General features: G+C 48.9%; 1 protein-coding gene across 1 annotated transcript in view; it reads right to left on the bottom strand.

Moving 5' to 3' along the window:
• Positions 1-12,535, bottom strand: part of GFRA1 (GDNF family receptor alpha 1) — a gene marked incomplete at its 5' end in the record, with an annotated part of 179,848 nt that overhangs the window by 17,924 nt on the left and 149,389 nt on the right. The window contains 3 exons of the mRNA XM_005874557.2: positions 4,445-4,626; positions 8,604-8,738; positions 11,513-11,622. Of these exons, the coding sequence (XP_005874619.1) occupies positions 4,445-4,626; positions 8,604-8,738; positions 11,513-11,622 (427 nt within the window). The remainder of the gene's footprint in view (positions 1-4,444; positions 4,627-8,603; positions 8,739-11,512; positions 11,623-12,535) is intronic.

Below are 12,535 nucleotides of genomic sequence, written 5' to 3'. Positions count from 1 at the left end.
GGCCTAGGGACCCTACCCGTGTATGAGTTTCGTGCACCGGGTCTCTAGTATTCCATATTCAAATTCAATACTCAAATATTCTATGTAGGAGTCACATGTGTTAGGTATTAAAGATGGGCAAATCCTGTCTCCCTTTCCACACCTATCAACCTGTAAAGGTGGTGCTGCAGCCTACAAGGGCCCAGCTCATTGCTCTAAGCTCCAAACTGTACTCTGGAAAAAGAAGGGCCTGGAGTGAGGCTTTGCCAGGAGGCCAGGGAGGTGTGGCCTCACACTGAAATCCAGTGGATGTTGTAGGTCCTCTGCTAGAGAATGATGCCCACCCCATGGCTCACAGAGGGCCACAGTGACCCAGCTGTGGGACCCCTAGAGCTAGCGTGGCCTGACCACCAAAGTAGATGATGCGATCATTGAGGGGGAAAGGGGACAGCTGGCCTCTGCATTGCTGACTTTAGCAGTAAGCATTCTTGCAAAGACCATCCATTGGGACCCTGCTCACATCTTTTATGACTGAGAAAACTGCTTTAAAAGTCCCATGAGGATGGGGGCCGGCACTTGAACTTGAGATTTGATCCTCCACGTCTCCCAACACAAACAAAACAACTGACTTTGAATATGGCCTGCACTGTTTACGGAGCTCACACACTGCCCGGAACTATCCCAGACCCATCCTGCTAGGCCTGAGAGTACACCCTGCTCTATCAGGCTTTCTCCTCTCAATCACCCTTCCCAGCTCTTTCCAAGAAAGCAGCAGAGGGAGTTAAACTTCTCAGGGGTTCTAAGCCCTAGTCCCAAGCCTGTATTACCTAGTCTCTATAACCCTATTTGACCATGGAAATCGGGGGCCCACAAATGCCACTTTGAGTGGTCTTCGCCTTATGCCACTGGAGATAAACAGTGTAGTGATGCCAAAGAGAGATTTTTCCAATACTTGCATCTCCCCTGAATATCTACTTCATATAAATGACAAGCACAATCCACTTGGCTTGCATATCCTGAGCTTTTTCCAGCTACCAGACCACTCAAGTGCGCAGAAGATGAAATAATTGGTAGGCTTTTAAATATTGCCTTGTTTCTCATGTGACCGTTTTGTACAGAGTCAAAGGGATGTGCCAACAATAGCATCGCCTGTGTCACGCTTGTTACTAATACGACTGCCAATGAATCCCGACATGGGAGTGTGGTGGGTTACCCAAAACCTGGTCATTTAGCACCTCAGGGAGCCGGCCCTTGGACATTTCCATGACATTTCACACGAATCAATCAACTTTCCTTTTTTAAAGCAGAGCCTTTCATAGCAGCCACAGATGAGTCCTGGGTGCACCGCACGCACCCCAGGCCACCGTTTCCCCAAACAGAACTGGGTTTGGTGTGTTGATAATTACCCTTCGAAGCTGACTTTTTGAAAATGTTTATTCTATTGCTTCCCTTCCAAGGGGGAAATCTATCTCAAATGTTAAGACAGAAACTCAAGTCCCCGAGAGTTTTCTCGTATTATTGTACATTATAAAATATTACAAGAGGGTGCTTCTCGGGGGAGGTGAACTTTAGAGCTGCCAGACGTAGCTGACTTTCTCCAAATCTGTTACCAATGGGTCCCAAGCGGGTTCTATTCTGAGTAACGACATACGCGGCGGGCAAACACCCTTCGAAGATATTTCTGGGCCCCTCAGGCAAATGGTGATTTACCTGGAGACAGCCAGGCAGGCGGAGGAAGGACAGACGGGGAGAACACATCTCCTGGAGGCCCTGCGTCAAAGCAGGTGTCCTGACTCAGCGCCAGGACCTCATTCTCATGGGCTGAGACCCATCTCTCATCACTTGCTCATTCCCCTGATCGAGCCCCTGGCCTCCAGCGATTCTTTCCACCATTCTTAATCTAAGTCATCCTGAGATCACCAAGCTGCACTAAGTTTTGCTGGCAAAGTCTCAGGACTTCCCCGGCACCGTCTCCTGGAACGGTGGCGGGAAGAAACCAGCCCAAGTATGAGCTTTGTATTGTCCTATCACGTGCATCACCGTCTTCAGGAAGAACTAGGCATACGGCTCCCTCAAAACCAGCTTCTTCCTGCTCATCTTTTCTGCACACCCTCCCCCGCCCCTCCAAATTTCTTGAGTTATCATTGAGAAATAAGAATTGTATACAGGCAAGGCATACAATGGGATGCTTTTATATACGCATACATTGTGAAAGGTTTACCACAGTCATGTTAACCATTTGGGGGGCTTTGAGAACAATAAAGATCTACCCTCTTATAGCAAATCTCAAGCACAGAATACAGTATGTGATAACTGTGGTCACCACGCTGTCCATTAGTCCCCCAGAACTTACTCATCCTGCGTAGCTGGAACTTTGCACCCTTTGCCCCGCATCCCCCACTTCCCCCTCCCCACCCCCTTGTAACCACCGTTCTACTCCCTGCTTCTCAGGACGCTCCTTTTTCAGATTCCGCATGGACCTGGCGGACATGATGCGGAGTGAAGTAAGCCAGACACAGAAAGACAAATGCTGCATGACCTCCTTTCCTAGTTTTCACTTCCTCCTCTCTGTCCATTCCTAATTCAGAGGAGCCCAGGTTGTCCAAGGCCATGGAATAAGGCCAACGTCTGTGACCTGGGAGCAAGGCCGAGGCACACTGGCTTCGGATCCAAAAATCCCAGCCCTGCCAGGGCACTGCTGTGTGAGCTTGGGTGGATTGCCAGCCTCTCCCTGCCTCAGTGGCCTCGTTTGTCAAAGGGACGGATGTCTATCTCACCTGACTCACGGGCTGGTACGGAATAAAGGGCACAAAGCAGGTGAAATGTTTTGAAAAAGCTAAACACGCTCTACGCCTATGAGCGCTAACACGCCATTTTTCCCTGGCACAGCACTCCACCCCATGCACACACAACACGGGCATCTGTTTACTGCTGTAAAGGACCCAAGTAGCCAGTGATATAGGAGTGGCACTGCCTGGGACGTTTCTAAAGCACCATTCTGGAACATTCTCTGTGCCCCAAGCACTGATGCATGACCTCGTTTAATCCTCACAACCCTAGCAGCAAGGCCAGCCCCTGGCCTCCCAGATGAGGAAGCTGAGGCTAGGAGAGGCCCTGATGCTGGGGAGCACTCTGGCCAGACTGACCCTTAGGGGGAGTGAGGGGAGAGAAGGGACGCTGTGCTCCAGCAATGAGTGTGAAGTATGACAAGTGTGACAGCGCGGTGCTTGGCAAATGCCCCTTCCGCACAGGGCAGGAGGCAGAAGTCACCACACGGTCAGCACTACCCCAAATACAGGGAGAGCCCTGAGAAGAAGACGAGGCTCCTGGGCCCCCAGCGCCGGGTCTGTGACCCACCAGCTCCGCAGGCTCCAGCGAAAGTGGTACCTCGCTGAGCCCGTGTCCTCGAATGAAAGAACCAGCCTGGCAGGACCACAGTAATAGCATCTCCCCCGCAGCCGCAGGAGTGTAACATGCAAAGAGGGAAAGCATGTGAAAATACTATGTGAGCACATGAGTATGTACCGTCCTACAAACAGCTGACTGCTCTTTACTGTGGGAAAATCAATGGAAGGGCAGAGTAAACACCCTGCTTTGACGAAAGTCAAGAAGCCACTGTGAGTGTGGTGTGGTCCTGCCTGGGAGGTCGGGATTAACCCCAGGGAGGCCTCCGGGCCGTTCCCGCTGGACTGTCCTCGCAGGGCAGCTGCTCACAGCTCCTCTCACTGCGCAAGGACGGACAAGCCCCAGGGGGCTCCACGTTTGAGCTTAACGCTTCACTGTTAGCTCTGCCTCTGGTTCCCCTTTAGAGACAATTGTATTTTTTAATATATTTTTGTTGATTTCAGAGAGGAAGGGAGAGGGGGAGAGAAAGAGAAACATCAATGATGAGAGAGGATCAGTGATCGGCTGCCTCCTGCACTCCCCACACTGGGGATCAAGCCCACAACCCAGGCATGTGCCCTGACTGGGAATTGAACCATGACCTTCTGGTTTATAGGTCGACGCTCGACCACTGAGCCACGCCGGCTGGGCTAGACACAGTTTTAAATCATTCCGATTAAGCGGCGTGTTGGGGACAAAACCAAAAGCTCCTTTCTTTTCAATATGCTGCTGTTTTGTAGAAAACACGGAATAAGCTTAATACATATGCACACAGCCGATCTAGCTGGACCCCACGAACGAAAACCTTCAGGACCCAGCTGCCCAGCCCTCACACCATATTCCAGGCGAGGACACCAGGGCAGATACATAGGCAGGAGCCTTAACCAAAGCCACACCCCCTATGAATGGCAGTCAAGTCCAGCTTTCTCTCCACTCTATGGCACTTCCCGTGTATCTCCATGTGTCACGGTTAAGATGCACTTTTAAGATTCCAACCTGGGCGTCGTTCGCCGCCTGGCTGTGAAGACAATGAGCCTGGGTGGCGCCAGCCGTGAGCTCCGACAGTCAGCCCCGCGCTTACCTGTAAATTTGCACAAGGCGGTAACACGTGGGTGGGGATCTCATTCTCGGACCCTGCTGGCCCCAGGGGCTGGTTCTTGACCCGGAAGGCGGTGGTGGTCGTGGCAGTGGTGGTCTGAACCGGGAGGGCTGGCTGCCACACAGTGACATCGGAGCCGTTGCCAAAAGCCTGGATTGCATTTTCTGCAGTAAAACAGGAGGAAATCCAATTTCAAAGTCAAGCAGCAAATGTACCAGACAAGCTACATACAGCCAGACAGGCCGCCTAGAAATTCTGAATAGAGCACTGGGCTTCCCTGAACAAAACCCACCCAACTGTCTAGCCTACGTGTGTTGAGAGCCAGCCACTGGGTCAGAGGTTCAAAAATCAATTCGTTCATTCAACACTGAGCCGGACACTTGGATGCTCCAACTGCAACCCACACCTATGCTGTTCCGATTGATGCACCAGGTCCTTGCCCTGAAATGCTCATTGGGTAAGCCCTTGGAAATCCAGCCTCGGACCTGTTATTTGGGATCCCAACCACTGTCCCATCTTCCAAGAAAACCTTTGTGCTCTGTCAAAATCCTGTACCAAAAGCAAACTCATTATTTTTTTTTAGTATAACATCCTTAACTATGGGACTGAGAAGACTCAGTGGCAATGACATTTATTTGTTAGGCAGTGAAATCGAAGAGCAAAAATATGTGATTCCCCAGCACAGAGCACCTACTACGAGACCGGCAATGCTCACAGCACAAATACAGCCAGTTTCTGTAGAAGAAAAATCTCCCCGAACCTCAGCAATAATCTAATGAAAATTTAACTGAGATTATTTTTTTCCCTTTCTGCTCCCAGTCTTCTAAACAAAATCTGCATAATTAGGTAGGAGCAGCCATGCTTAAATGAAAAGTTGAAAATGTAAAACTTTAAAAGCTTATTACAAGTTCATGGGATTAGATTGTTTTCATGGCAGGAGTAAATTGGTTGTATTGTTCCCCTCCCCCTCAAATGAATAAGAAACAGTTTAATCAGGTCTTTGGGGATTTGGCCTGGATTTAGGAATTTTTTTTACTTCATATTCATTGTATAAGAAATCAAACTCTTCCACTTGGGACCTGAATGTGCAAATTGTTACTATCTGACTCTTAGCTGGCATTTTTCGATATACAAGGCAGAATAATTTAAGCCTAATGTTCCTTTTAGAAGTGACATTTTGTTCTAAAATTGTTATCCTTTAAGTTCAGAAAATTGGAAACCTGTTTTCTACAACTTTACATTTTCAAGGCTGTAGGAAACAGCTTCAAATTAATATAAATGCCTTTTCTGCTTCTGGCCATGTTATACAGCCCAACGAGGGGGTGGAATGTAGAGAAAGGTATATGGGGGACTGGTTTCCTTGAATGACCCAGAGCAACAATAACAAAAAAACAGCAAAACCTTCCTTTTTCTTCTTAAGACATGTAGATTCAAGAGACCCTTTGCCACTCATTGAAACTACCTGTGCTTTTCAGTGAGTTTGCCCTGGCACTTGGGGAAGTTGTTTGTCCACTTGCCCATTCATTCATTCATTCATTCATCCAAATGTCAACGGAACATCTACAAAGTGCCAGGCCCTAGGGATGCTGCAAAGATCAATGACAGCAATGAAAGACAAAAGTCCCTGCCCTCCTGGAGGTCACATTCTGCTTGGAAGGAAACAAGGAGAATATATAATACGTTAGACGGTGAGAAATGCTTGGAGAAAAAGGAAGCAGGTGGCGTGCAGGACGCCCTGGGTGGGAACGGGGAGGTGCAGTTTAGATGAAGTGGTCCAGGGAGGGGAAGGTGGCATCTAAAGAAAGACTTGAGTGACAGTAACAGTCACCTTCACCTTCAGCTCATTCTTTCATCTCTCTTTCCCCAACATCTGCCATGCACTTTGATGTAAAATTAACTGTTTCCCCCACAATAACCAGAAGTAAACAATAGGTCGGAGCGGTGTTCATGACAGGGGAGTCTGGGGAAGAGTTGGTTAATCTGAAGAGAGCAGAACTGGGTTATTGCATCTGGGTTGGAGTGCACAAGTTCCAGTTCCTTCTACTCGAGGGCCTTGGCAGAGACTGAATCCACAGCCCTGTGCCTTTGGCATGCTGTGCCCCTTCTAAACAAAGTATAAATGGAATGAGTATGAAAAATTCTGGCTGGCCTTGGTCCCTGTTGAAGACCAAATGCACTTATTTTTATTGCAAAGTCATTAGCAATAAGATACCGGACTATTCTCCCCTTCACCAAAATATTATTACGCAGGGACAACTTGAGTTTCCTGTGAAGGAGCAGCTTTCTGGGCAGTGTGAGCATCTTTTTCTCACGCTGGCCTCTACTGTCATTGCTTTATCTTCACTAAATCTTGTATTCTGCCAGAAGAGCGTGCAGGAGGTGAAAAAGAGGGAACACACACACACACACACACACATATATATATATAAATTTTTTAGCGTCAAGACCAAACAAGAGGTCCATAGTATGCCCAGTGTCTCGGCAAATGACTCCACACTTGAGACTAGTTTTGTGGGTTTGAATTTCACTTAAGTTTTCAAAAGCTTGTTTTTATTCTAACGATATGGTCACGGCCACATGACTAAGAAACCTCGTCATTTAGATTTGTCTTTTCTCGAAACAATGAGGAGATTGGGAAAGCAACACTTGGAAGCCTTTCCAATGTGCACATGGCAGGTGGTTAGCTAATGCTCTAGAAATCAGTCACCGTCCAGCAGCGCCTCCTGGAGAAATTGTCCCTTGAGGACAGGGCTCTCAGAGGGACTGCTGAGCCTTAATTCCTAGACACTTGGTCCACACCTGCCACCAGAAATCATAGCTGGTCCCTGACATTCAGGTATATGTTCCTGCCCAATGGGCCCTTCAATAGCAGGCACAACACTAACTCCTTAGCGGACAGGGGGCTGCAGAAGCGGGAACTCAGGCTTTGCATACTATCTTTGGCATGGATGGTCTACGTCAGTGGTTCTCAACCTTCCTAATGCCGCGACCCTTTAATACAGTTCCTCATGTTGTGGTGACCCCCAACCATAAAATTACTTTCGTTGCTACTTCATAACTGTAATGTTGCTACTGTTATGAATCGTAATGTAAATATCTGATATGCAGGATGTATTTTCATTGTTACAAATTGAACAACATGTAATTATATATGTGTTTTCCGATGGTCTTAGGCGACCCCTGTGAAAGGGTCGTTCGACCCCCAAAGGGGTCGCGATCCACAGGTTGAGAACCGCTGGTCTACGTGAAGACCAGCCATTTATTCAACTGTGAAGTAGAGATAATAATACCTCTTGTGAAGATTAGGGCAAATGAGATAATGCATATACGGTATTAGACTCCCTCAAGAGTAAGCTGAAGGCACCCAGTAAACGCACAGTGGCCGCCACAACATGTGGGTGAGGTACTCAAGCACCTCAGTGGAGTTGTCACCTGGAACGCACACATCTCAGTGGCTAGAAGGGAGACCTGGCACAGTGCTTTAGAAGTTCGTCTGATGAATGGTGTTCACCGTACATTTCTCTCCATCTCTCTCTCCCTTTGGGAAATATGTTTCCCATTTGCCTAGAGGTTCCCGCCCCCCCCCGCCCCCTCACCAAGTGCTCATCTCCACCTCCCGAGATAACCAACCTCCCAGCTGCACAGCCAGCTTCTCTCACTCAGGAATTGCTGCTTCTCCTCTGAGCCAACGTGGAACATCATGGGGGCTATTGATGTTGACATTCTAATCTTTCTCTGAGAGCCCTTAGGGGCCTACCCCCACCTAATTTGTCTGAGCATCTCACATTGTATATTACACTCAGGTTTTAAGAACATTTGGAACAGAGGTTGTGCTGGTTGCCAAGATCAAACTTTGATCTGTGGGTAGAAGGGTTCCTTCCCACACAATGGACCCTCAGTTAATAGAATCTCTTGTTCTCTCGGGTTTTTGTAGTCTGTCTTGGCAGCACCCAGCTGATCACTTGCTGTGTTCCCCGCTGCATTAGGCAGTGTGGCCAAAGGCTGTGCCGAGAGAGAGAGTGAGAGAGAGAGAGAGAGAGAGAGAGAGAACGAACACACACAAGAAACACAAGGAACATGGAAGTAGGGTTTGAACTCAGAGAGAAAAACGTGTTTGTTTCCTATTTTTAAAATAACTTACTAAGACACGTATTGTCCTTGAAGAAATTCAGAAACTTCAAGCACTCTTCCAGGTCGTTGCCGCTGTTGCTGCAGTCACACCACGGGGCCACGCTGAGGCTGCTGGAGTCTATGTAGTTGGGGGTCATGACTGTACCTAAAGGAGTAGAAACCAGGTGTTTTATTCTTGCCTGACGATAAGGACTTTCCTACAGCCCGAAAAGAAACAAATGCTCTCTCAGGGCGGATGCACCGTGGATAATTGCAAACGTTGTGTTGGCAGAGTGGGAAATTATGTTAAGCAGTGCATTTTCCCGGCAATTTATCTCGAGCACATAAAATAATTTACACATTTACTTAAAAAAATTATAACGGAACTCCTTGAGCTGCATTTAGGGTGGTTTTCCTTTTTTTTTTTTTCCCTGCACAAATGGTATGGATGTCTTGGAGTAGGAGAGAATTAACTTTGAATGCATGAGTTGCCAAATCCCTTGCATTTTCTTGAGAATGTCATTAATCTTCATAAACAGATAGAACTGGTTTTACGTATCTTAAAAATCCTTTTAGGACGTTGAATCTACTTCCCTCGGCAGCAAATGGCCTCTTCCGAGAAACAAAAGAAGCTTCGAAGCGATCTTTACGGATCACCCCACATCCTGGATGTACTGTGTGACGAGGCCTCTGCTCACCAGACGCCCTCGGACTGAAATAAAGCCTTCCAAGCTGTGGAGGAACTGGAAGCCAACAGTGGAGACTCCCTAAGCTGAGGCTCCTAGAGCACTGTCTCACCAGCCCTCAAATGCCCTAAAAGAAATACTGGGTGGTCTCTCTTGCCCACATCTTCCTGTGCTCATGGTGTTTCTGGTGAGTTCTGTACTGGCACAAATAAACAGTGCACTTCTCCCTAATACAACCCGAATGCCTTCTTCTGGGTGGCCCACACCAGGCGATGCCAACTCATGCCAAGAAGCCCTCTGTTTTTATACATTTTGTGGAAATAAGAAGTAGTCAGTGATCCACAGGATATAGTTGGTTCACAAACAGAAAAAAATTTTTTTTCTTTGTAAGCTCTTCTTGGGTCCAGAGTACATCTTCTTTGCCTTACATTCCTCACTGACTTGAACTAAGTGATGTGCCGTTATATCTTGAGATGAGACCTTCGACCCACAACAGAGAGGGAGCTCCTGACTTTGGGTGAGAAAGCAACTGAGCAAAGAGGTTGACATGTACCTACTAAGAGCGCCTGGCACCACGGTGGGTCCCTGACACGTGGAAAAAGTCGGAGCCAGCTTTGTCCTCAAAGAAGTTAGAATGCAATGACCAGTGTGGAAGGAGGGATCCGAACCCAACGGAGAAACAGGTTTTGGTCTGTAGAATGCACTGCCTCGACCGACTATTCCCTCAAGAGAAGAGGATTTCATCATCCTCAGGCATGTAACAGCTTGCCTAGCCATTCAAGGTGGAGTTCATGAGCATGTGTGCCTGGAGGGATGGGCCTGAGGTGTTAATAGCAATTACACCTGGGAGTGGACTTGTCACTCCTTAAAACTGTCTCCTTTGGGCTTCTCTGTTTGCTTGTTTCTTTACTTTGTACAATGAGCATGCCTTAATTGTTATTCCTTAAACCTATAATGCCGTAGTTGAGAAGTAATCCCTTCTAGGGACTAACTTAAAAAAAGGAGAGAGCCAGTGCCAATTTGGAACACTGACTTAAGGAAATTACACACATTGGACATATCCATAAACATGGTCAATGACCCAACAGAGCACAGGTATCCTTTCAAAAGAAGTGGGGCCCTAGCCAGTTTGGCTCAGTGGATAGAGCGTCAGCCTGCAGACTGAAGGGTCCTGGGTCCCGGGTTCGATTCCGGTCAAGAGCACAGGCCCAGGTTGCTGGCTCGATCCCCAGTTGGGGGCATGCAGGAGGGGACACGTGTGCAGACACCTGTAATACCCTTGCATAAGTCCCACTGTCGATTTTCCCATGGCTCTTGCTGAGGACACGCTGGTGACAAAGAATTTGGTCTGTGCTGTTGTGTTGGGGGTGGGGGGGGGAAGCAAGAGGAGTTCCTTCTGCCTGGTGATGTGTGCGATCCTGGCAGGAACACACACCCTGGCTGAGCCATGGCGCTTCTGACAGCCGCCATCTCCCTCCCCCTCCCAGCCTGCACTGTGTGTTCCTTCTCAAATGTCACTCATGAAGCAGCCCTGTCACCCAGGCTCCCCAGGCCCTGGTCCCTGGAGCAGCCGCCTGCCCACCTGCCTGCCACACCCACCCAGGGGCACACATCTGCCTCCCTCTGGCTCTCTGCCAACCCACCGGTGCCCATTCAATCGCACTGGTTTCCTAGGCGCCCAGCACCTGGTCTGCTCGCACCTCAGGTCTTGAAAGACAGAAAGGACCGTTCCTGCTGCTGAGTCTGTTCATGGGAAAACAGGGAGGCGAAGTCGCCCCCTGCACTCCAGGAGCCGCATCCGCAAGGCTATGAATGGTGAGCAGGACCCCAGCACTCAGGGGCTTTCTTTCCAAAGGGCCATTTCTGGGAAACAGCCTTTTGGATGTCCCCAGAATGAACGACTTCCAAGTTCCCTTTCTCCAAAGTCCCCTGATTCAGTTTCCTTGGCTTGACGCGCTCTCCTCTTCCCTAAGCAGGCCTTTTCGTACTTTGGTTCCACATGGTCGCTTCTCCTACTGCGCTGCTGTCTGCCTGCTCTTTAACAATCCCTGCTCCCTGCCTTTGCGAGTCCATTAGCCTCCTTTTTGCTTTTTTTTTTTTTTACAGGCGAGTCCTAGAGGCCTGACATCAAAACCCCAACACAGAGGGACACTGGGAGCTTGTGGCTCTCACAGGCCATGGTGGCTACAGCGGGAAGGGTCCCTGAGTATTTATAAACCAGCCTTTCCTCCCATTTTGCTCCTCCCCGTCTTACCAATGAGCCCCGAGTAGGCAAGGAGGCAGTCCGCGTAGTTTTCCTTCAGGCAGCTGCTGGCAGACCTGGACTCCGGCTGGCAGTTGGTGAAAAAATCCGCAAGGCGAGATCTGGGTTAGGAAGAGAGGGGGGAGGGTGCTTTAAAATAGCCTGAGCCTCACCCGGCCTGCGTGACCCTGTGGTTGAGCATCGACCTATGAACCAGGAGGTCAGGGTTCAATTCCCGGTCAGGGCACAGGCCCGGGTTTCAGGTTCATTCCCCAGTGTGGGGCGTGCAGGAGGCAGGTGATCTATGATGCTCTCTCATCATTGATGTTTCTATCTCTCTCCCTTCCTCTCTGAAATCAATAATCATACTCACCCGGCCTGCGTGACCCTGTGGTTGAGCATCGACCTATGAACCAGGAGGTCAGGGTTCAATTCCCGGTCAGGGCACAGGCCCGGGTTTCAGGTTCATTCCCCAGTGTGGGGCGTGCAGAAGGCAGGTGATCTATGATGCTCTCTCATCATTGATGTTTCTATCTCTCCCCCTTCCTCTCTGAAATCAATAATCATGTATTTTTAAAATAATATCCCGAGCCTCTGGACAGACATAACTTTGCTTGATCCCTTTGTGGTTACGCCTTTTCCACTCCCCGCCGCCCCAAAAAAATACAGAAAACGTGAAGTCTGAGAATGAGAGCATCCTCTCCCGTACATCCCCCTCCCCCCATCCGCGCCCGCCCTCGCCCACCTGGGCGGCAGCAGCGGCTTATCTGCGAGAAGTCTTGGGGGCCCACAACTGGAGAAACGAAGCTGAATTGCAGTTTCCATTCAATATTTATTTCTAACTTGAGTCATTTGCATCTTGAGGAAATCTGCTTCCCTACAGCCTCACCGGAGATCCACGCTGGGAAAATATTTACTTTACACAGAACCCTGTCCCTGGCATCAAAATAGGCCCCTGCAGCCCATCTGTTCCCGAAATTCCTACTGGCGTTAAAACTCCTCGTATCTGTCCTGTAAGTCATCACTCACCCACCA

This window comes from Myotis brandtii, unplaced genomic scaffold, assembly GCF_000412655.1.
Source record: "Myotis brandtii unplaced genomic scaffold, ASM41265v1 scaffold441, whole genome shotgun sequence".
NCBI classification, from domain to species: domain Eukaryota; kingdom Metazoa; phylum Chordata; class Mammalia; order Chiroptera; family Vespertilionidae; genus Myotis; species Myotis brandtii.
The sequence above is the reverse complement of the archived record's forward strand: the minus strand, read 5'-3'. Positions and strand labels throughout refer to the sequence as shown.